Source organism: Nicotiana tabacum, chromosome 6 (genome assembly GCF_000715075.1).
Source record: "Nicotiana tabacum cultivar K326 chromosome 6, ASM71507v2, whole genome shotgun sequence".
In the NCBI taxonomy this organism is placed as follows: domain Eukaryota; kingdom Viridiplantae; phylum Streptophyta; class Magnoliopsida; order Solanales; family Solanaceae; genus Nicotiana; species Nicotiana tabacum.
This window is the reverse complement of record NC_134085.1, coordinates 113060268-113086065: the sequence shown is the minus strand read 5'-3', so window position 1 is coordinate 113086065 and position 25798 is coordinate 113060268. Positions and strand designations below refer to the sequence as shown.

Genomic DNA, 25798 nt, shown 5'->3' with positions numbered 1-25798 from the left:
TTGCCGCCTAATTCTATTGGAAATATTGTGATAGTGTCTTTCATATCTATACTCACTGATGAAGATATGACATAATCAAATATAGTGACCGAAATAAGAAAGGAAAAGCAACATGTCTGCAGTAGAGATAATGTCAGAAATAATCTACTTCTTAAAGAGTTTCTTGAGCTAGCATCAAAAGAGAAAACTTTGTTCAAAACTCAAGAAAATGCATTTCGTTTTAGCAGCTTAGTGAAATTTCCACTTCATGAAATCGATTTTGGCAGGGGAAAGCCTGCAAAAGTGAGCATGCCAAATGGCCCAAATAACAGACTAATCATCTTGGCGACTAACCAAAGTGGAGGGATTGATGCATTTGTGTCACCGAGAGAGCAAGATATGTGTGTCTTTGAACACGACGTGAAGCTTCTTGAGTTTGCTATTCCAGTTCCAAATTTTTAGAGGATCAACATCATGCTTTTGTGTGTGTTGTATTTTTTAATGTAATAAGCTTGTCGCAAACCTACTTTTGCTGTTGAGTTCGCTATAGGATCATAGTTGTCCTTTATTGATCTTCAATGTATAGAATACATCTTCAGGACTACAGAACAAGGGCTAGCAAACACTTGTTTTTGGGTAAATTCAAAATGTACCATTGAGAACTGCAAAAGGAGCTCGAACATAATCGCATCTTATGGGGCCAAAAGCTGCTCCTTTTTAGGAATATTTACATTTTGGTATCTATACTTGCCGCAGAAGTGAATGGAAACACAGCTGCCTAAGCATTTGATTGTTTGGGGGAGGGGGGAGGGAGAGAGAGAGAGAGAGTCTGAAAATGAATCAGAGAGAAGATATAATAGAGCCCTCGAACAATGTGAATCATTAATTTCTAATTTAGAACGGCAGATGCCACTGTATGACCTCTATAAAACATTAAATTAGCGAATCTTACCCTTAAAAAGACAACAGTCATCTAGCCACGATAACATTAAGAAAACAGACGTTGAAAATTTGGAGATGTAGATCCAGCCACAAAGCTGTATCACTACCAAATCCATTGCTAGATTGTGAAATATAGTCACACGGGTATTCAGCTTCTAGTAGAATCATTGTCTTGGCTTTGGAATTGCTCTAGTATTAGGTTACAATTGTTGATTCCACGCGCATCAATAAGGCCATGGTTCCACAGTTTGATCATGAATAATCTCCAGCACCTGCCATAAAACATTGAATTATACAAAAAAGCTACACTAGAGATGAGGAAAACCGAGTACATGCTACTGTAGATGATGTGCAATTATCACATATTGAGATAAACCTAAATCGGCAATTTTAAGGGAAAACCAGTGCCACTAAAATGTCTAGACGTTTGTTGATGGCGCTATAACTACTTCATCAGATCTGAGAAAACATGTATTTATGTGACAACCAACAATAAATTTGTTTGCATGAGTAAAGAAAAATGAGCCACCCAAAAAAATGTAAATAAGATAAACAAGCTCAGAAATTCCCAATAAGCATCGTGATCATGAAATAGACCAACATTCTAATACATATTAGTAGTGTTCAACTCAACAAAAAACAGAGCAGTTTCTTTCTGGGAAACATACAGGATCTCAGATGAACCAAACAAAGGCACGATACAGGTGTATGGATTGGATAGCATCGGATAGAAATAACAGTGAAATGTCGACACAGGTAACTAAGAAGATTAATTACCACAACAAGGCCGGTGCTCGGGCGAACTCCTCACCATGCAGCTTTGAAAAAGCCTCACATGCCCAAGGAATGTGACCATCTGCCAACACCCTACCACAGTAACAAGAAACAGGTTATACAAATATAAAAATATAAAAAAATAAAGAGGAAAGGTCGCACTTTAAATAAACTGAGACTCAAAATTAACAAATTTCTGAAACTAAAGGGGAATGAGCCAAGAAACAAACTCGTAGTAGCCCAACTTGAATTAGAAGCTTCTCTATAGTACTTAAGCTCCTCTTCTCACCCCCAGACCCACACAATCCTCTTGTTCCGCCATCAATTCTCCCTCTGTTGCTCTTTACAGCCAGCAGGAAGGTAATTCAGCAACCGAACTTTTCCAACAGGCATCCCTTTATCACCAGCAAGTATGTAATTCAGCACGAGAAGACCACACTTGTTGCCCTTTGTTGCTTTATACAACTTTTGTTTTTTGCTTAATATATTATTATTCTGATAATCTTACCAGTCTGCTTGTGCATGAAGAGGGAAGAAAGACAGACCCAACTTCAAAACACATTTACTTCACTGAGAAGTTCGTGTAACTTGATAATAACAGATAAATAGGTTAGCGGCTTCTCGAAAACCCTTAAATGACGCAGCATTTTCCAGAAGTTCTCAAAAAATGTCTATTTGAAAGCATCAGATCAAGGACGGACTTCTCTTTTTCAAGGAACTCCTCTTTTGTCTTTCTCTTTTCCTATTTTCCAGGCAGTACATGAAGGTACAAGGTGATGTCACTCTCGTACTGAAACTAGTAAGTTGGCTGGTAACCAATGTCATTTACTCACTAATATAACACTGTTTTTGGTTAAACGAAGATGAAAGGTAGTGGAAGGGGGAGGTGGACTGGTCTATCTACTTCCATAAAACGGTTGTCACACCCCTCTCTTTTGCACAATGGTAAAGAAGTAAATGAGACTTACCTTATTATCACTCCACCTATTTCGGGGAAGGTTGGAGAAGCTAATCGCAGATTGTTGCACTTTTACCACATTCCTAAGTTACCCACCATCTACTATTACTTCACCGGCCCTCCCTCTTCACCCAAACAAAAATAAGAGCGGACGATACACACATCTCCATACCCCAGCACTCTGAATACTAATAGGAAAAACCGTACAAGCAAATAAAATCACATACGAAATAAGATAGTACCTTTGCTTTCTAACAAATGAGTTCCACAGATGCATCATTTGCTTCTCATCTTTGGTAACATCCACAAAATCATCAAGCATCTGTAATATGTCTGAGGTTAGTGGAATGATTTCTTCAAATAACTTATACAATCAAAATCTTGCCTCTTGAATTAACTAAACTTTGCAGCAGTTCCCAATGGAAATCAGTTGGAGGGAACAGTTTGGGTGACCTTTAGTAGTTCTCAAATGCATTATATTAAAGCAGCTTATGGAGTTCCATGATTCTGCCTAACATTCAAGTTGAGATTTCACGGTTCCGTCAAATGACAAGCAAGTATTAGGCAAAAACGTTTACCATCCAGTCAGAACCAGACATCAGAACACACCTTTCCCTAGTTGGTTTCAGTGGTCGATATTCATCCAAACCATTCAAAGTACCATTTTCATTCATTTGAGGAAAAATCAAAGGCAATTTGCCTAGTCTGTATCAGCTTTAAGGAAAATGGTGGATCATGAATAGAAAACATTCTGCAAAATGATCAGACCTTGATTTTAGTTTTAAGCAATTACAGGATATATCCTTTAGATCAATGAAATATACCACTTATCAAAAGTTTACGTCATTAAATGAGATTTTGATTCAATTACTCGGCTGTTCAGAAAATTACAACTGCATCAGCAGCAAGCCATATGGACGCTACTGCTTGCTGATAATTTTCAAAACTCTAGTATACATGGGACAATATAACTCATTGACACAACATAGAGAAATGTAATACATATGTTCCTCCAGGATCATGAATAAATAACATTCTGCAAAATGCTTAGCCCCTTTTTCCTCTACCCTTATCCCCTTCCCAAGTGTCCTTACTCATGTCCTAGCCCCTCAATGACCACAACCCACTTGAAGCCCACCACCACCCACAAAAAAAACCCTGCATTGATACTGATGATGGTCTGCCTGCCTCCATCTACCCTCTACGATGACGATCTCCCTCCACTGTCACACATTGGCAATCTCTATTTTTAAATATCTGATTTAATTTTCTGTAATTCGTTTTTTTCCAGTTTTTCAGTAACTTCTCATCAGCAATCCTTTATTTCTAAATGTCTTATGATTTATAATTGTACTTTTCTAGCTCTATTTCTTTTTCTTTTGGATGCGCTTTGCAGTATTTTCACCAGTTTTACTGTGATCTCTTTCTGCAAATTGTTCATTTTCTATATTTTTCCTTTATTTATCAGAATTTTATCCAAATGTTGTTGCTGTAATTTCTCTCTCTTCTCTCCCTCCCTCCCTTCCTCTTCTTTTTGCTAGATTTTTATTCCTTCTTCTGCTATATGTGTTTTCTTGTAAGTTCTTTTAGTTGGACGATCGAATTGTTAGTGTGTAGGATTTGTGATGATCAAGGTGGGATGCCCATTGAATTATTAGAAAAAATAGATGCAGCACTTTGCAATTAAAATATCGACTTGTGGCACAGGGTATTCATAGAGCTAATTGTGATCTGCTTGTGACGAAAATGTGGACTGCATAACTGCAGGAAAAGTGCAATCCGGTCATTAGCCTGGTATAAAAAATGGAAAGTAGTCCAGCTAATAATCCCGTCACTGTAACCAAATTACGGTTACTAAGTCCTGTTTGGCGCACTAAAAGACCCTTTATATATTAATCCCACTACTTTCAAGCCCAAAATTTCGAAGACCCAATTTGAGAATGAAGAGAGTAATTTTGAATGGCATAATAAGTTCAGTTAATACCCCATATCAAAAAACAAGTTAATACAATATACTTAAAATAATTGTTACAACGAATGAAAGTGGGAAAGTTTATAAGAGGATATAACAGTAAGGCTAATATATAGTTACTTCAAATAAGTCAAGAGAGCAAGTTGTTGCCATTTATTTGAAGGGTCAAGACAATTAGGACAAAACTATCCCAAAAAGTCAGCCAACTAATATGGATGCAGACTAAAATAAAGAAGCAAACTATATAATTATGCAGCATACCCTTCGATCTTCCAGATCTGCAACATCATCATCAACTTCATCCTCGCTGTCTCGATCTGATAAAACTTGCTCCAGTGCCATGGGCTTCACCCCAAATAAAAAATTTCATTAGCAAACATATGGTTAAAAGGACTCCTCATTGCTTCCCAGATTTCTAAAGACATATATTTGCTATCAGTTCTTCGAAAGATTTTAAGATTCATTACAAGTAGACAAACATTTCCAAATTTATTTAATTTTGTGTCACATTCAGCAAGATAATTCACCTCCAGACCCCAAGAACTGGGGCTATTTCAAATGGAAATCACCACACACAAGGGAAGCCAATATTGAACTGTCATTATTTAGATCTTTGATTTGTTCAAGTGAAATTTTATATATCAAAAAAAATACCCAAGCAAGTGAATTTTGCCGCATCTCTGATTAAATGACAAACATGAAAAGTGAACAGGGATAGAGTGTTTACAACTTAATATTGTAGGAAGCTTCCAACAATAAACCCAACACATCAGTATATGACTACAAACTCTAGCAGTACTATGGCAGTGGCAAAGCCTTCAGTGGTAGGCTTTTTGATAAAAGTGAAACCTAGAGACTGAAGTCTTGATCATTGAATAATTTAGGTTGCTGAATTTTAACTCTCTCCATTGATTGATATGCAGCTAATCTAAAAAGTTAAGGACTTGTTAATGTCTACTATGCTTCTAATTTATTTGAGATTTCTTTTTTTATTTATAATAGGTTTAATTATGAAAATTCTTTAAAAAAAATTGATAAGGTAAATTGTATTAATCAAAAGGGAGAAAACTCCCGTATACAAGAAGTATCCAAAAAGTAGAGAATTTACATCAGAACATGATTCTCTACAAATGACGCCCAATCTTCTATAAAAGTAGGGGCTATATGAATGCACCAAAAAAGCGATCAAAGATAAAAGACTATTCTTAAGATGTGAAAAAAGAGACTCAATCCCCTCAAAGCTCTCCTATTTCTCTCCCCCCAAACTATCCACACGAGAGCTAACGGGACGAACTTCCACGCCTTTTGCTTTCTTCTTCTATGGAAACCGGCCCAACTATATAACATTTCCTTTACAGTGGTTGGCATCACCCATTGAACACCAAAAAGATTCAGGATTGCCCTCCACAAACCCGAGGACACAGGGCAATGCAACAAAAGATGATCAACTTCTTCCCCTGAGCTTTTGCACATGTAGCATCAACTAACAAGTGTAATTCATTTTCAGTAGTCAAGATCACTCCCCTCGCCGCTAGCCATGCAAAAAAGCACACATTCGTGGGCGCCTTAGGAATTCAGATCGAGGAGTATGGAAAAGTGGCCTCCTCTCTCACTAACATACTCTGGTAAAAGGACTTTACGGTGAACGAACCATCGCCATGCAACCCCCATCTCCAAGAATCACAAGATGTCTGGGGCCTGTCTTGCCCATATAGCAGTGCCAACAAATCTTGGAGCTCCGCAATCTTCCAATCTTGTATGTTCCTTCTAAATGAGAGGTCCCATATTATCCCCCTTCATGCTCCCTGCGAATCTGTTGAACCATCAATTCCTTCTAGTTTGAAACTCTGAAGACGTGGGGAAAGAGACCCTCAAAGTATCCTCTCCACACCAGCTATGATTCCAAAAGCTAATTCTCCTTTCATCTCCCACCCTGTAAGTGATGTTGCCATTGAAGGCTTCCCAATTCTTCATGATGCTCCTCCACATGCCACACCCAAAAGGTGATGTGATCGCCTTAGTCCTCCAACCCCCTCCCGTGGACTCGTACTTTTCTACTATGACCTCCCTCCATAGAGCATGCTCTTCTACCCCGAATCTCCACAGCCACTTCCCCAACAAAGCTCTGTTGAATACCCTAAGATCTTTTACTCCAAGTCCATCCCACTTCTTTGGGGAAGTGACTGTCTGCCTATTCACTAGATGAAACTTTCTAGTTCCATCCGCCGCATCCCAAAGAAAATTCCTTTGAAGCCGATCCAGTTTTTCTGTGATGCTCACAGGAGCTTGCAATAGGGACAGATAATAGTTGGGCATACTCAATAAAGTGCTTTTAATAAGCACTTCCTTGCCACCTTTTGACAAGTACCGTTTCTGCCAGCCTGCTAATCTTTTTTCGACCCTTTCGATCACTGGATTCCAAACAGTAGTATCCTTATGCTAAGCTCCCAATGGAGACCCAGGTAATTAGTGGGAAGAGAGCTCACCTTACATCTGAGAGCATAAGACAAAGCATCGATGTTAGCAACCTCACCCACCGGGAAAATCTCACACTTGCCAAGGTTGATTTTGAGTCCTGATACTATCTAAAACCACTGGAGGACCTGCTTCAGGTAGGTCAACTGATCCATATCGGAATCACAAAAAACCAGGGTTTCATCCGCAAAAAGCAAATGAAAGACTCTTCGGGCACCGGGCGCCACGATCGAAGCTGAGAATCCTCGCAAGAAGCCTCCGCCCGCCGCATGATCCAACATTTTATTCAGAGCATCCATCACTAGAATGAATAATATAGGGGATAGGGGTCACCTTGCATGAGACCCCTGGAGCTGCCAAAGAACCCACACGGGCTACCATTAACCAGGACAGAGAATCTGACTGAGGAAATACAGAACTTGATCCATCCCCTCCATCTTACCCTAAACCCCCTCCGCATCATAATGAAATCCAGGAACTCCCAATTGACATGGTCGAAAGCCTTCTCAAGGTCCGACTTGCATAGTAAGTCGGGTTCTCTATTTTTCCTTCTGGAGTCTACAAGTTCATTTGCCACCAAAGCAGCGTCCAAGATCTACCTACTTCCACAAACGCATTCTGAGAGGACAAAACAGACACGTCAAGAACCTTCTTGAGTCTAATGGATAGCACTTTAGAAATAATCTTGTAAATGCTCGCCACGAGACTAATAGGCTTGTAGTCTCTGATACAAGATACATCTTCTTTCTTAGGCACAATGATAATAAAAGAAGCATTGATACTTCTCTCGAAAATACCATACACGTGGAAGTATTCAATGGCTTCCATCAACTCCCCCTTAATTGTGTCCCAACAGAGCTGGAAAAAGGCCAAGGAGAAACCATCAGGCACGGGGGCCTTATCACCAGCACAACTCGACACAGCCTCGTACACCTCCTCCTCGAAAGCCCTTTCTAGCCACTCATTGTCTCCCTCCCCTATGTGGTTGAACTCCATTCTCCCCAAAGTAGGCCTCCAAGTAACTTCCTTTGTATAAGTTCTCATAAAACCCCACTATAGCCCTTTTTACCACCTCCTCTCCCTCAATCCTCACCCCATCCACAATTAAGGACTCTATGAAGTTTCTCCTTCGATTTGCAACCGCAACCCTGTGGAAAAACTTGGTATTCGAATCCCCCTCCTTTAACCAGAGCGCCCTCGATTTTTGCCGCCAACTAGTTTCCTGAGCTATTGCTAACTCGACTATTTCCATCTTAACTTCCCCCAGTCTTGCTTTCTCATATTCATCTAACTCTCTCGCCCCTTCCCTCTCTCTAATTCCCTCAATTCATGCATAAGCTCCCTCATTTTAACCTCTACCCTCCCAAAAACCTCCTTATTCCACCTAATAATATCTCCCCTGAGCAGTTTAAGTTTCTTCAAAAGATGAAATGAAGGTGTCCCTAATACCCCATAGCTTGTCCACCATTCTTTCACTTAGTCACCAAATCCTGGCATTTTCAACCACATGTTCCCGAATCGGAAAGGTGCACGCACCCCCCTCCCTATGCATCCATCTAGCAAGATAGGCAAATGATCCAAAGTCAGCCTAGATAAAGGAATCTGCAACGCATTCGGCACCAGCTCATCCCAGAAGGACTATCATAAATCTATCAAGTCTAGACCTTGAATTGGAATCCTCCGCCCTGACCTAAGTAAACCTTTCCCCTGACAGAGGAAGATCAATAAGAAAGTGATCATTGATGAAGTCAGAAAACTCCTCCATGGCCCTCGAAATCAGGCTACACCCTAATCTCTCTTCCGGAAATCTAATAGTGTTAAGGTCTCCCCCTAAAACCCATGGAATGTCCCATTCCCCCATAACATTAGCCAGTTCCTCCCAGAAAGACACATTGGACCCTTCTCCTACTCGGTCCGTACACTCCCCCAAATCCTCACTCTACCTCACTCGCTCTATCTTTGACAAGAGTCGCTAAAGAAAAAACTCCCTTCTTAATCTCATTTACCTCCAAGCTTCTATCATCCCACATAAGAAGAATGCCCCCGGCACTTCCCGCTGCGGGGACCCAGTCATAGTTTATCCAACTACCTCCCCAAACACTCCTCACAATCGCATCCGACAAAACTTCCATTTTGGTCTTAAAATCAGTCGACATAATTGTCAAAGAATGATTATGAACTAAATATTTGAACTTCTTGGTTTTAAACATTAACATTATTTGGCATATGCGACATCTAATGATTTGCTATTCTCAAATATAGCAACAACTAACAAGTCAGGTTGCTTTAGATTAAAATTAGTAAAGTATTCACAATGGTACCTGTTAGCGTAAACGTAAAAGAAAGAACACAAGATTTAACGTGGTTCAGATCAAAATAATCCTACGTCCACCAGAGAACAGTTGCCTTTTATTATTAACAAAGGAATGGGAGATTTCCCAATTACACATAAGAGAATCTCTCTCATAACTCTCTACTCACTATAATGTATTGTATTATTTTTGGGATGATTTCTACAAATGAAGGAGTGCATCTATTTATAGAGGTAAAGACCTCATCTTGATGTCATTAGTGACATCAAACTACCTTCTCTTGATGTCATGGGTGACATCAAAAGAGGAAGCTTCCTCCTAGTATCCACACCAACTCTTTCCACCAACTCTTCTAATTGGCATGTCATTGTTGACTAAACATAAATCAACATTTTCAATCTCCACCTTGGTTTGCGTTTCGAGCATGAGTGTGAACAACTCTGGCCAAAACTTCTAAGCTTACTGGGCAACCCCATTGTAAGAAACAAGAAGAATCAAACCATTGTTGAACATACCACCTCCACCTAACAATTGTTCTCTTCGGAGTTGCATCAGTTGATGCACACCCCCGCCAAGTCCTTGCAGAGTGCAAACTTAGCGAGCGAGACTATCTTGGTCAACATGTCTGCAGCATTATCGTCTGTGATAACCTTCACAACCTTGATAGTTCCCTCTTCAACAACATCTCGAATAAAATGAAGTCTGACATCAATGTGTTTAGTGCGCTCATAAAATCTCTGATTTTTCATTAGATGAATAGCACTCTGACTATCACATCTAAGAGTTGATTCCAGCTGAACCAAACTCAATTGCGCTACTAAACCTTTCAACCAGATAGCTTCCTTCATCGCCTCCGCGGCTGCCATGTATTCTGCTTCTGTCGTAGACAAAGCGACAATTGACTGCAGAGTCGACTTCCAACTAACGGCACTGCTAACGAGGGTAAAGATGTATCCAATTGTGAACCTTCTTCTGTCAAGATCTCCTGCATAGTCAGAATCCACATAACCAAGAATTGAAATAACTCCAACACTTTTTCGAAAGGTCAGACCAACACTAGAAGCTCCCTTGAGATATCTCAATATCCACTTTACAGCTTCCAAATGCCTCTTTCCTGGGCTGGACATGTATCTATTTACCACACTTACAGATTGAGCAATATCTGGACGTGTGCATATTATAGCATACATAATGCTACCAACTGCGCTTAGGGGTGAGCATAAAATCTGAAAAACCAAATTCCGAACCGAACCGAATTAATTTGATATTTCGGTTTCGGTTTTTTCGGTATCTCGGTACAAAAATTTCGGTATTTCGGTAATTCGGTTCGGTATACAATATTAGGTTTTTGATATTTCGGTATACCGAAATACAATAAACTTAAGTGATTCGAAATTTAATGTGGCAATCTCAATCATCCCATTCCTTATCCCTCCGTTCTTTAAGAAAATGCATATTCAAGAAACCATAACAGGAAAAGAATGGGTAGCAAAGCAAATATCACTAACCTTGTCATCATTTTATAACGTTTTATATACTCTTCTCCAAAACCTCTCCGCTCCATAAGCTGCACAGGATTAAAAATCCAGTGAAGATCTTCCATTCAAACTTTGAAAAACCTCAAACCAGAAGGAAAGTCAAGGAAGTTTGAACAGGAACTAGAATGAGATGTTTATGTAGTAATGAGTAGGAAAACGCTGAACTTGTATCAAAATATTTTCTGCATTTGATCTTTCCTTGTTAAATTTACATGAACTAGAATGAGATGTTTATATAGTTATGACTAAGAAACCGTCGAACACATTCTTTGATAGGACCAAACTGATGGAGTCCTTGTAGCATATAATGACTACTATTTGTAATTTTGAAATGTTCCAACAATGGTTAAGAATGATCCTCTATTATGTTTCAGCTGGGAGCTCTAGACGGTGAAGATTTGGTTTAAACCGAAACCATACCGAAACCGTACCGAACCAAAAAAAGAAATACTGAACCGTACCGAAATATTTTGGTACGGTATTTGGTATACACAATTGATAAACCGAATACCGAACCGAAAATTTTAAATACCGAACCAAAGTACCGAATGCCCACCCCTAACTTCGCTGGCATAAGGAATCTTTGACATATGCTCCACCTCATCCTCGGACTGAGTCATTTGTAACTCCGAAAGTTTAAAATGAGGAGCTAAGGGTGTACTTACAGGCTTGCACGTGTGCATATTGAATCTTTCGAGAACCCTTTCAATATACTTCTTCTCAGAAAAATGTACAACACTGTCTTCTCTTGAAATCTCCATACCAAGGATTTTCTTTGCAACTCCTAAATCCTTCATGTCAAATCCTTACTCAAAAGATTCTTCAAAGCATTTATCGCTATAATGTTGTTAGCGGCAATAAGCATATCATCAACATACAACAGTAAATAAATCATTGAGTTACCAGACATCTTCTTGTGATACACACAGCTATCAAATGCACTCCTTGAGAATTCATGTGTAGTCATGAATGCATCAAACCTCTTGTACCACTGTCTAAGGGATTGCTTCAAACCATACAAAGACTTCTTTAGTTGGCATACGTGATCTTCTTTTCCCTCAGCTAGGAAACCTTCAGGCTGATCCATATAGATTGTCTCTTCTAGATCACCATGTAAGAAAGCAGTTTTGACATCAAGCAGTTGAAGCTCCAAGTCAAATTGTGCAACCAATGCTAGTAGCACACGAATTGAGCTATGCTTCACGACTGGAGAAAAAAATCTCATTGTAGTCAATTTCCTCCTTCTGACTGAAACCTTTTGCAACCAATCTTGCCTTGAACCTAGCATCTTCCACTTCAGGAATTCCCTATTTCTTTATGTAGACCCACTTGCATCCAATTGTCATCTTCCCTTTTTGTCCTTTTGTTAGCGTAAACGTAAACGAAAGAACACAAGATTTAACGTGGTTCGGATCAAAATAATCCTACGTCCACCAGAGAACAGTTGCCTTTTATTATTAACAAAGAAAGGGGAGATTTCCCAATTACACATAAGAGAATCTCTCTCTTTAACTCTCTACTCACTATAATGTATTGTATTATTTTTTTGGGTTGGTTTCTACAAATGAAGGAGTGCATCTATTTATAGAGGTAAAGACCTTCTCTTGATGTTATGGGTGACATCAAAGGAGTCACCCATAACTCTTCCAATTGGCATCCACACCAATTGGCATAACTCCTCCTAGTATCCACACCAACTCTTCCAATTGGCATGCCGTTATTGACTAAATATAAACCAACATTTTCAATCTCCACCTTGGTTTGCGTTTCGAGCATGCGAGTGAACAACTCTGGCCAAAACTTCTAAGCTTACTGGGCAACCCCATTGTAAGAAACAAGAAGAATCAAACCATTGTTAAACATACCACCTCCACCTAACAACTGTTCTCTTCAGAGTTGCATCAGTTGATGCACGCCCCCGCAAAGTCCTTGCAGTGTGCAAACTTAGCGAGCAAGACTATCTTGGTCAACATGTATGCAACATTATCGTCTGTGATAACCTTCACGGCCTCGATAGTTCCCTTTTCAACATCTCGAATAAAATGAAATCTGACATCAATGTGTTTAGTGCGCTCATGAAATCTCTGATTTTTCATTATAGGAATAGCACTCTGACTATCACATCTAAGAGTTGATTCCAGCTGAACCAAACTCAATTCCGCTACTAAACCTTTCAACCAAATAGCTTCCTTCACCGCCTCTCCGGCTGCCATGTATTCTGCTTCTGTTGTGGACAAAGCGACAATTGACTGCAGAGTCGACTTCCAACTAACGGCACTGCCAACGAGGGTAAAAATGTATCCAGTTGTGGACCTTCTTCTGTCAAGATCTCCTGCATAGTCGGAATCCACATAACCGAGAATTGAAATAACTCCAGCACTTTTTCGAAAGGTCAGACCTACACTAGAATCTCCCTTGAGATATCTCAATATCCACTTGACAGCTTCCCAATGCCTCTTTCCTGGGCTGGACATGTATCTACTTACCACACTTACAGATTGAGCAATATCTGGATGTGTGCATACCATAGCATACATAATGCTACCAACTGCGCTGACATAAGGAATCTTTGACATATGCTCCACCTCATCCTCGGACGGAGGCATTTGTAACTATGAAAGTTTAAAATGAGGAGCTAATGGTGTACTTACAAGCTTGCATGTATGCATATTGAATCTTTCGAGAACCCTTTCAATATACCTCTTCTGAGAAAGATGTACTTGATATCTCCATACCAAGGATTTTCTTTGCAGCTCCTAAATCCTTCATGTCAAATTCCTTACTTAACAGTTTCTTCAAAGCATTTATCGCTGTAATGTTGTTAGCAGCAATAAGCATATCCTCAACATACAACAGTAAATAAATCATTGAGTTACCAGACATCTTCTTGTGATACACACAGCTATCAAATACACTCCTTGAGAATTCATGTGTAGTCATGAATGCATCAAACCTCTTGTACCACTGTCCAGGGGATTGCTTCAAACAATACAAAGACTTTTTTAGTTGGCATACGTGATCTTCTTTTCCCTCAGCAAGGAAACCTTCAGGCTGATCCATATAGATTGTCTCTTCTAGATCACCGTGTAAGAAAGCAGTTTTGACATCAAGTTGTTGAAGCTCCAAGTCAAATTGTGCAACCAATGCTAGTAGCACACGAATTGAGTTATGCTTCACGACTGGAGAAAAAATCTCATTGTAGTCAATTCCCTCCTTCTGACTGAAACCTTTTGCAACCAATCTTGCCTTGAACCTAGCATCTTCCACTTCAGGAATTCCCTCTTTTTCTGTAGATCCACTTGCATCCAACTGCCCTCTTCCCCTTTTGTCTTTTCACTAAGAACCATGTCTGATTCTTGTGAAGAGACTCTATCTCTTCAGTCATGGCTAACCGCCATTGTGCAGCATCTTTGCAAGAACTTGCTTCAATATATGAGGAGGGCTCCAGATCCTTAACCTCTTCTTGTGCAGCTACGAACGCATATGCAATCAAGTTTGCTTGATCTATAAGGCGTTCCGATTGCTGTGTCCGCCTCTTCCCCCTCCCCTTCGCAATTGTGTATGGTTCATTGACAGCAAGTTCTTCAAGGTCTACATCTTCTGACTCATCTTTAACCTGAGTCTCTTGATCCTTTTCCTTGGCAAGCTCCACCTGAAAGCTCCACCTGCTCGTTGTTCTTGTTTCCTGAAAACTCCACGGAAACTTTACGGGGATCAAGTATAGAGGATTCATCGAAGGTGACATCTCTACTAACAATAAATTTGAGTAAAGACAAACACCAAAGTTTGTACCCTTTTACTCCATCCACATACCCTACGAATATGGTCTTCTTAGCCCTTGGTTCAAGCTTTCCTTCTTTAAAGTGATAATAAGTTGGACACCCAAATACTCGTAAGTATGAATAGTTAGAGGGTTCACCTGACCATACCTCATTCGAAGTCTTAAAGTCAATTGCCGATGCTGGAGATCGATTGACAATATGATCAACAGTGAACTGCTTCAGGCCAAAATACTTTGGACATTTTGGCTTGTAGGAGCATACACCGAGCCTTTTCAAGAAGAGTTCTGTTCATTCTCTCGGCAACTCCATTCTGCTGTGGGGTATGCCTGACAGTCCTAAGTTTTGAGATCCCATGAACCTTGCAGAATTCATTAAACTCTTCATTGCAAAACTCCAAGCCATTGTCTGTGCGAAGATACTTGATTTTCCGCTCCATTTGATTTTCAACCAAAATCTTCCACTCTTTAAATGCTTCAAAAACATCACTTTTTGCCTTCAAAAAATGCACCCAAACCTTTCGTGAGAAATCATCAATAAAAGTGAGAAGATACCTCTTTCCGCCTTTCAATGGAAGTTTAGAGGGACCCCATAAATCTGAATGGATGTAGTCTAGCACTCCCATTGTCTTGTGTTTGCCAGTGCTAAAGCTGACCTTCTTCTGCTTCCCTAGAACGCAGTGCTCACGGAAGTCAAGTGTGCTGATCTTCTCACCTTCCAAAAGGTTACGATAGCTCAACATCTCTAGTCCACGTGCGCTCATATGACCCAGTCTCATGTGCCATAGTCTTGTCTTGTCACCATTAGATAACTGCACTGTAGATGCATTTGCAGAGCCCACAATGGTGCTTCCGGACAATGTGTAAAGGCCGTTCTCCAGCTTGCCTTTCAGCATGACTAAAGAACCTTTAGTCACTTTTATAGTTCCTGCTTCGCTCATGTACTTGTAGCCTTGTTCATCCAGAGTACCTAGGGAGATCAAATTCTTCTTCAGGTCAGGAACATGACGGACTTGTGTAATAGTCATCACGACTCCATCATGGCAGCGAACCTGAACTGAGCCAATTCCAACTATTGCACAAGTTGCATTATTGCCCATTACTACGGTTCCTCCACTTTTCTCATAGCTGCTAAACCAGTCTTTTCGGAACGTCATATGTAGAGTACAAGTAGAGTCTAACACCCATTTGTTTCCATAACTACTATTATTACATGATGTTGTTAGTACATAATCATTATCAGAATCATGTACCTGTTCAACTGTAGATGCGCTCGCCTTTTCCTTGGACTTTTGACATTGGACAATCTCGTTCAAAGTGCCCCTTCTTGCCACAACTCCAACACTCTGTATTCTTCTTATTCACACGAGACTTTGATCTGTTCTTTAATTTGCTCTTTCCCTGTTGGCTAGTCCGGCCTCTCACAAAGAGCACTTGCCTAGTCATCTCTGTCTCCTTCAATGTGCCTCCGCACATCACTAGAGTTAAGTGCCTGCCGCACTTGCTCAAGCTTGATAGGTTCCTTGCTATACATCATTGAATTCTCAATATCACGATAAGTCAATGAAAATAGCAAAGCACATGCAAGCGTCTCCTCCTCCTTTTTAATTCCTGCAATCTATAAGTCCATGACAAGTTTATTGAACGCATCTAAATGATCTTGTAACGAAGTACCTGACTCCATCTTAAATGTTTGAAGACGTTGTTGTAACAACATCCTTGTTGTCACTGATCGGTCTTGGTATAGCCCTTCTAGCTTTTCCCATAACTGTTTGGCCGTCTCTTCGGTACCCGTACTCACTTCACAAAGCACGTTAGGTGCAAGGGATAGTTGGATTGCACTCAATGCATCCCCTTCAATCTTCTCCTTATCGGGAGCTGATATATCCTTAGGATACTTTCCGTTGATAGCATGGATTGAACCTTTCCTCCGCAGTAACGCCATCATCTGGATCTTCCAGATACTGAAGTTGTTGCGTACACTAAATCTATCGATTTCAAACTTCATGGAACTCATCTTTGCTTGTTCTTCCTCCTTAGATCGTTAAAGAATCCTGCAGCTCTGATACCAATTGTTAGCGTAAACGTAAAAGAAAGAACACAAGATTTAGCGTGGTTCGGATCAAAATAATCCTACGTCCACCAAAGAACAGTTGTCTTTTATTATTAACAACGGAATGGGAGATTTCCCAATTACACATAAGAGAATCTCTCTCTTAACTCTCTACTCACTATAATGTATTGTATTATTTTTGGGATTGTTTCTACAAATGAAGGAGTGCATCTATTTATAGAGGTAAAGACCTCATCTTGATGTCATTGGTGACATCCAACTACCTTCTCTTGATGTCATGAGTGACATCAAAGGAGGAAGTTTCCTCCTAGTATCCACACCAACTCTTCCAATTGGCATGCCATTGTTGATTAAACATATGACATTTTCAATCTTGTGTTCTATCTTTAATATCCGACCCTTGTGCCTATGCAAGCATGTCATATTTTGCTCGGCCGACTATGGCAGTTTGATAGGAAAGCAATGCATGATGGTTACAAGAATAGATATTCATTTGAAAATGATGGAAGGAAGGTGACACTTTCACCTTTAAAACCAAAGCAAGTTTTTGAAGATCAAATGAAGTTGAGAGATTCTCATAGGAATAAGGAAAAAGAAAAAAAAACATAAGAAAAAAGAAGAGGAAAAAATAAATGAGGGAGAAAGAAAAGATGATTGTGTGAATATTGAGACACCCAATGAGCAAGAAAAAAAGAGGGAAGAGAAAATGAAAAACATTTGTGAGGAAAAAGAAGATGAGGTAAAAGAGAGCAAAATAAGCATATATGCAAAATCCAGAGAGTGTATGAGTGCTTACAAATCTAGGTCACACCTTGTGGTTCTTTTGTATAAGGGATCTTATTTGAGCGCTAATGAACTAACCATTCCTTTGCCTAGTGTTGCTTCTTCTCTTTTGCAAGAATTTAAGGATATCTTTCCTGAGGATGTTCCAAATGGATTGCCACCAATTCGAGGAATTGAACATCAAATTGATCTCATCCCGGGAGCGTCTATTCCAAATAGGCTAGCTTATCAAAGCAACCCCGAGGAGACAAAAGAGTTGCAAAGGCAAGTAGAGGAGCTTTTAGCAAAGGGATACATCCGTGAAAGTATGAGTTCATGTGCAGTGCCACTGCTTTTAGTGCCAAAGGATGGAACTTGGCGAATATGTGTTGATTGTCGTGCCGTTAACAAGATAACGGCAAAGTATCGTCATCTCATACATAGACTAGATGATATGCTTGATGAATTACATGGTTCATGCATATTCTCTAAAATTGATCTTAAAAGTGGATATCACCAAATTCGTATGAAACTTGGTGACGAATGGAAGATTGCATTCAAAATTAAACATGGTTTGTATGAATGGATGGTGATGCCTTTTGGATTAACTAATGCACCTAGCACTTTCATGCGTTTAATGAATCATGTTTTACATGCTTATATTGGAAAGCTTGTTATGGTTTATTTTGATGACATCCTTATTTATAGCAAGTGTCTTGATGAACATGTAAAGCATTTAAAATGTGTTTTGGAAGTTCTTAGAAAAGAAAGATTGTATGCTAACTTGAAAAAGTGCACATTTTGTATGGATAAGGTAATCTTTCTTGGGTTTGTTGTCAGTAGTAAAGGGATTGAGGTAAATGAGGAAAAAGTGAAGACTATCAAGGATTGGCCAACGCCAAAATCTGTTATCGAGGTGCGAAGTTTTCATGGTTTAGCTAGTTTCTATCGAAGGTTTGTTAGGGACTTTAGCTCTATTGCAGCACCATTGACCGAGGTCATAAAGAAGGATCGGGGTTTTAAGTGGAGAAAGGAACAAAGAGAATGCCTTTAATTTGTTGAAAGAAAAACTTTGTTCTGCTGCATTATTGCAATTACCAGATTTTAACAAAGCTTTTGAGGTTGAGTGTGATGCATCAGGAATCGGGATGGGTGCTGTGCTAATGCAGAATCAAAAGCCAATTGCATTCTTTAGTGAAAAGCTTGGAGGAGCTACATTGAATTATTCAACATATGATAAGGAGCTTTATGCATTTGTGAGGTCGTTGGAGACTGGCAATACTACCTTTGGCCTAAGGAGTTCGTTCTTCGGACGGACCATGAATCTTTGAAGCATTTGAAAGGCCAAGGAAAGCTCAACCGAAGGCATGCCAAGTGGGTTGAATTTATAGAAACATTTCCTTACGTGATTCAATACAAGCAAGGTAAGGAAAATATAGTTGCTGACGCACTATCTCACAAGTATGCCCTTCTGTCAACTCTTACATCTAAGTTGTTGGGATTTGAACATATTAAAGAATTGTATGCTAAACATCATGATTTTTGTCAAATATTTGAAGCATGTGGAGATACTTCTTTTGGTAAATATTATAGACACGGAGGCTATTTATTCAGAGAAGGTAAACTATGTATTCCTATGTGTTCTATAAGAGTTACTAGTAAGAGAAGCCCATTCTGGAGGCTTGATGGGGCATTTTGGTGTTCAAAAGACTTTGGACATATTGCACGAACATTTCTTTTGGCCTCATATGCGTAGGGACGTCGAAAGAATTTGTGTCCAATGCATATCATGTCGGCAAGCAAAGTTCAAACTCTTGCCTCATGGGTTGTACACACCTTTACATGTACCTAGTGGACCTTGGGTTGATTTGTCTATGGACTTCGTGTTAGGACTACCTAGGTCAAAAAGGGGAATGGATAGCACATTTGTTGTTGTTGACAGATTCTCTAAAATGCCTCATTTCATACCATGTCACAAAATTGATGATGCTACTCATGTTTCTACTTTGTTCTTTAGGGATGTTGTTAGGTTGCATGGCATTCCTAAAACTATTGTGAGCGATAGGGATGCAAAGTTTCTTAGCCACTTTTGGAGGGTTTTGTGGGGCTTTTCTCCGTTTGAAGTTGTGTATGGTTTCAATCCTTTGACACCATTAGATTTGGCTCCTTTACCTATAAAAGAGCTGGTTAGCTTAGATGGTAATACGAAGGCTGAGATGATGAAGACAATCCACAAACAAGCACAACAACAAATTGAAAAGAAAAATGGACAGTATGCATCGAAAGCTAACAAAGGAAGAAAACGTGTGACCTTTCAACCAGGAGATTGGGTTTGGGTACACATGAGAAAAGAAAGATTTCCATCTAAAAGAAAGACCAAGTTGCATCCACGTGGAGATGGACCATTCCAAGTCTTGGAAAGAATCAATGATAATGCATATAAAATTGACTTGCCAGGTGAGTATCAAGTAAATACGACTTTTAATGTCTCTGATCTTTCTCCCTTTGATGTAGGTGAAGATTCGAGGACGAATTCTTTTGAAGACCGGGAGAATGATACGAGCACGCTCGATGAAATTGCAATCAAGGATCTATATTTACCATTTGGACCAGTCACAAGAGCTAAAGCTAGAAAAGCTCAAGAACTAATGCATGGGTTGGTAAAGAAGCTACTTGACATGAGATCAGAAGGTATAGGTGTGGATGAGAATCCAAAATTTATACACACGTATCTCAAGTGATCCAAAATGGAGATGCTCATGATTCTTAATCAAATGGTGATGAGCTAACTTGTGAGTTGATCCAAGAAAATAAAGAAACGAAAATGACGAAAATTAAAAATAGATTGAATAAAAGAAAGAGTTTCTTGAATTCAAGAAGTTTATTCTTGAAGTTGAATCCTAGCAACAACAATTAGCTAACGAAGAACTAATCGCCTTTGGTAGAGAATTAAAAAACAAGAGATAGATTGTGAAACCCGACCCTTTAGAATAACAAGAACAACAATAAGCCTAAACTTATCACCTTCCTTGAATACCTAGAAGTGATCTAAGATTTCGAAAATGGGGAAATCCGACCCTTTAGAATAACAACAAAAACAATAAGCCTAAATTTATCACCTTTCTTGAATACCTAGAAGTGATCTAAGATTTCGAAAATGGATTAATCTTACCACCTTAAGTTGATTCTTGAAGGTTGAAGAATAAATCCAAGAGTAACCACACACAAGGGTGCAAGAATCACATTACTTCTTGGATCCCCCTATCGTGTTGTTATCAAGTGGTATCAGAGCATAGGCATATCAAGATTCCAATCTTGATAATCTTGGGAGGTTCTTGAGCAAAAAAAAAGAAAGAAAGAAGAAGGTGTTATTGCTCATTATTATTTTTAGAATTCAAGTATTATTTGGTTTCCAAGTCAAGAAAGGAAACAAGAAGAGGGGATCCTAGTTCTTGAACATTAAGGTCGAAATTCGAGGACGGATTTCTTTCAAGAAGAGGGGAATGATAGCATCCTAGGAAGCTCAACTCTACTCAAGGACAAAGATGAAACTTTGGAATCTCAAAGAGGGCCTTTAACAAGATGTCAAGCTAAAGAGTTGCAAAAACAAGGTCATTAGACTTCAAGTGCAAATAAAGAAATTGTTAATTGGGAGAAAGAGCTCAAGGATAAAGGATATGAATTGGCTAGGTATTACAATTGTTTTATGGCCCAAATTTATGTCCAAAAAGAGGAGTATTGGATCCCAAGAGACATCCTTTGAAGAAGGTCCTAATCAACCCATTTTTGGACCATTTTGGCACCTAAAATGTGTTCAAACTTGCAGCCTAATAAGTCTTACATGAAGTCACGATTTTATAACATAAAAAGGGCTTACTTGATGTCAAAGAAGGGTACAATAGTCGTGCTAGAAGTTGAGTGCAAGTTAGTACCAAGTTGCTTGCAAATTTCCTTCAAGATTTTCAAGATTTCCAAGTCAAAGATTGATTTTTGACTTTCAAGATCATATCCTAAGGTAGTTGGACAGTTTGTCCAAAGTAGAAGGACTTTATTTCTTTTTCAAAGATTCCTAAGATTTCCAAGATTGGTTTTGGACTCTCAAGATCATATCCTAAGGTAGTTGGACATTTTGTCCAAAGTAATTAGGACTTTTTGTCCAAAGTAGTTAGGACTTCCTTTGTTTGTTTTGGTAGAGTTAAGTGACTCCCTCTCTATATAAAAGGGTGTCTTCTTTGTTTTTAAGATATATTATGATGGACAATATCAATAAAGAAATGTGAGAATTTTCTTGCACCCTTGTGTGTGGACCATTAAGAAATTTCTGATCCCGTAATAAAAGATTTTAAATATCGAATTACTTAGCACACTGAGTTCCAAGTGCTGATTGAAATTAATTGATAGTGCAACATACCCTGTCTCGCATAGAGTATCACAAATCCATTTGACAAACCTGGAAACTTACAGGGACAATATTTAACTTTTTTGTCCATCCAAATTCACCATGTGTAATACAAGTTGTACTTCAACTAATTAAGCTACAGAAATTTTTTCTTCAATTAGAATACAATTACCTAAACAAGCTGCAGAATGTGTGGCTTCCTAGTTACAACTATATGTATGAATCATCTTGTACAGAAGTGATACGTCAATACGTTTTAATGCCGAGAACAAAATAGTTCTCACGGAATAGGTTCCTTTTTTCAGTCAAGTAAACATGATAAATAAAGCAGCACTCAAGGAGTATGCAACCCGTAAACAAAATATGTATGCAATTTCTCAAGGAAAAATAAAAGATGGCTACACATTCTCCTCTTTTTCATTCATTTTTTTGACAGATATCAATTAATTATGCTACTTCATTTTTCAAATATCATGGATGACACAGATGATCAAATAGTTCTAACATTAGAAACAAATAATCCTTCAAAACTTGACTCTAGTGAATCAAAAAATTATCCCATGTTTCTTCCGGATAAATGAACACCCTCCCATGTTGTCATATCCAGTGCGCCCACAAGTTGGTTAACGAATTTGAGAAGCCAATTGATCCTCTCTTATACCAAGTATAAATTGTTCATCGTCTATATTTTTTAAGGAGGCCATTCTATATAGTTGCAAGGAGGTAATCCATCATTCACTGATAGGATACTCTGCTTCAGCCTTGGGTCAATTATACAACCTATCAAGCAAGTTGACTTGACCAAAAGCAAACATATTGGCACACTGACTGAATTTTTAAGTGCAACGTCCACTCTGTAAGACTCTAAGACAACTGTATACATTGAGTAAATACAATATAATCCTGATTGTTAAGCATTTCACATTCTAGTCCATCGTCAGTAGGAATAGCAGTTGCTTTATGAGGAACCAAAAAGAAATTCCAAGATCCCAGAGCACAAGGTAAGAAATTGATTACCTGGGCTCTATGAGAATGAAAGAATTGCCTTTTTTGCAGGAGTGCACGACTGTAAAAGAAAAAACTACATTGTATTAAAAGCCAGACAATCTTATCTACGAACTATAAAGGTAAACCATACTACAGAAAATTGTGTTAGTCAATTTTCTCGCAATTAGTATCACATCAAAGACATTAAGCAAAACCAAGAAACACAGAAGTACAGATAATACAGAAAAGCATCACTGGACAGTCTCAATACAATCAATTTTTAGCATTCTTAACCTAGATAGGAACCAGTCCTAATTTTGTAGCATATAAGCTCAAATAGGATTTAACAGCTGACAGAGAAAGAGAGGGAAAGGGTTTGACGCATCCATCAAATGGGAAGTAAACCGCAGTCAACGAGAAACTCAAAACACGAGTGTACCATCAAACTACAGAAAGGATAGTCGAGAACCAGTCCGTCTTGCCAATACTAAAATCGTGATCATGGTCTAGGTTTCTGATAAAGTTAAGATTGAGGCTATCTAAAAGGCAGAACAGAAAACCACCATAACCAGGCCCTATTAGGCACTAGACCTAAGGCAAAGACCATATTTGAAGATGGGGGCACCCTTGGATTTTTTGAAACACTAGAGGGCTAGTATATCCTTCATAGATACAACTTCATAACTAACGTAGGTCCAAGTTGGGTACAGTGACCCTACTGGTAACTAAACTAGAGGCCAAGACAGAATTTGGAGGTATGGGGCACCATTGAATTATTGAGAAAAAACTAAAGGGGGAGGAAGTATCTTTCACAAGAATTTCCTAAAATTCTCAAAATTACAGACATCAAAACCTCAAATTTACAAAACATGGGAGCATGTTTCCACCCCACCTCCCAAAAACAAGCACCATAACTGCAGTAGGCCCAATGGGGTACAGTAATAAAAGGGAAATAGCTCCAACTTAGACAGCCAATAGTCCACAGTGAAGTTCAAGGGATTAATGCCTACTGTAGCAAACAAAATCAGCTAATTGATGATTTATTGGACACCGTACTGAAGCTCTTCTGCAGTGAAATCTTTTCCACCCAAAATAATTTGGTTAAATAAAAAATGCTACTCGACACTGTGCCGTTGAACATACTTTCTGGGATCAGAGCGCTCAACTGAAACCTTTCTTGACTTGGGTGCAAGGGTGCTTCCTGGTACTGATTGCACAGAGTCAGGATCTGGATACAAGTGACCAGTTGCAGAGGAAACGCCCGCACCATTGGGACTTGATGGATCACACTCTACAGCCTCAGCAATGCCTGATAAATATTCAACAAAAGTGTCCACACATGAGCAGAATGACAGCAGTTATTTCATGAAATTCTTCTTCAATAATCATGCAAAGTGCTAGAGGAATAAGCCTTAACTTACAACTTGCTACAAGTTGTATGAAAAGAACAGTACACTACCCCCTTCCCTCCCTCCTCTCAAATAACACAAATAACAGAAAATATCGCTGGAACAATAGTTAAACAGAATTTAATGGCATTCAACAGTTGGGCTGGCAGAAAGACACCAATATTTCATATTATACCGTTAGATTATGCCATTTAGTAACTTGGTATATTTTCTCCTCTTCCATCAAGCAACTGTGTAATTAACTTTGCAAAGCAAGAATTTGAGTTCTAAGTTGCGGACTATTTGTTTTTGGTGCCGCACCCGTCTCAACACGGGATGGGTGCGGGTGAGGGAGCGGGATACATCCCGATTTGGTCAACTAACTTCGGATACTTTGACCTGAGTACATCGATGAATTTGGGTGGAAATTGAGATTTTGAATTCTCAAAATTAAAAATAAAACAGATTTAAGACATGGGAAATGGCATACCTTCAATATTGTAGTACTTTTGTCTCATATTTGTTGCTTTGTGTTTCAGAAAAAACCAAGAATTCAAGGGGTCGTTTATTGAGTTCGGACTTCTGGTAGACAGTAGCAACGATATAGATGAAGAGTTGATGGAAGGCCCTGAATGGCTTTCTTTTTCTCCTTATAGCTCTATTTTTTATAATTTTGAATGTTTTTAGCTGAATCCCCGCACTCGTATCCATACCTGGATCCACACTCCCCGAATCTTAAAATTCAGATTTTGCCTAATCCGACACTCGGATCCATACCCGTATCGTATGCCTGCACCCGAGTCCGAGCAACTTAGTATGAGTTAGCAAATGAATGGACATTAGGACTAAAATTGACTTGGCAGATATTCAAACCTATGCATTTTGGATTATGAATTGTTGTTTGAATCCAGAGTTACTCAGGAAAATTTCGAGGGGAAATTGAACAGAACTCAAGTTGTAACAACCCATGGACTGCTCGCTTTGAACCCGAAAGGGGTTCGCTGTGAAATTTGTCTTACAGACCCCACATCACCTCAACAAAATGGGAGGGAAAGTTAGGGGCCACGTGAGGGTGAGTTCAAGATTCAACTGTGGAGACGCCTTTTGGGTTAAAGCCCAAAAGGGACAAAAACGTGAGGCCCAAAAGCCTTGCAATGGCCCAGAGGGATTGGGCCAAAGTGGACAATACTTTGTCAGCAGACCTGGGCCATTACACATATCATGCATCTGGGACACGCTCAAGCAGTTGGGCCATGCATCTCATGATACGCCCCACCTATGCCGCAAGATGATTGGCATTCACCTTGCACTGGGGCACGCTGCAGTTCCAACGGTTAAAACATTGGAACAAATAACTCACATATACATAAATGCAAAAGCAAAAATTCTGTATAAGCGCGTTTAGGTACATAAAAGATCTTCACTCCGTCGGCAAGTACTATAAGGGAGAAGGAGGTGAT

General features: G+C 39.2%; 1 protein-coding gene across 8 annotated transcripts in view; it reads right to left on the bottom strand.

Annotated features, from left to right (window-relative positions):
• Window positions 1-816: 816 nt before the first annotated feature.
• LOC107829159 (polycomb group protein EMBRYONIC FLOWER 2-like) overlaps window positions 817-25798 on the bottom strand; it is a 42352-nt gene continuing 17370 nt past the window's right edge. For 7 of the 8 annotated variants that reach the window (XM_075255181.1, XM_016656617.2, XM_075255183.1 and 4 more), the window contains 6 exons: window positions 24094-24259; window positions 22981-23029; window positions 4887-4970; window positions 2896-2975; window positions 1699-1788; window positions 817-1193 (listed from right to left, as the gene is read on the bottom strand). In XM_075255181.1, coding sequence (XP_075111282.1) covers window positions 1070-1193; window positions 1699-1788; window positions 2896-2975; window positions 4887-4970; window positions 22981-23029; window positions 24094-24259 — 593 coding nt within the window. In that variant the 3' untranslated portion in view covers window positions 817-1069. Of the gene's footprint in view, window positions 1194-1660; window positions 1789-2895; window positions 2976-4886; window positions 4971-10920; window positions 10980-22980; window positions 23030-24093; window positions 24260-25798 lie in introns of those variants that run through there. The other variant, XM_075255184.1, reaches the window with a different exon arrangement.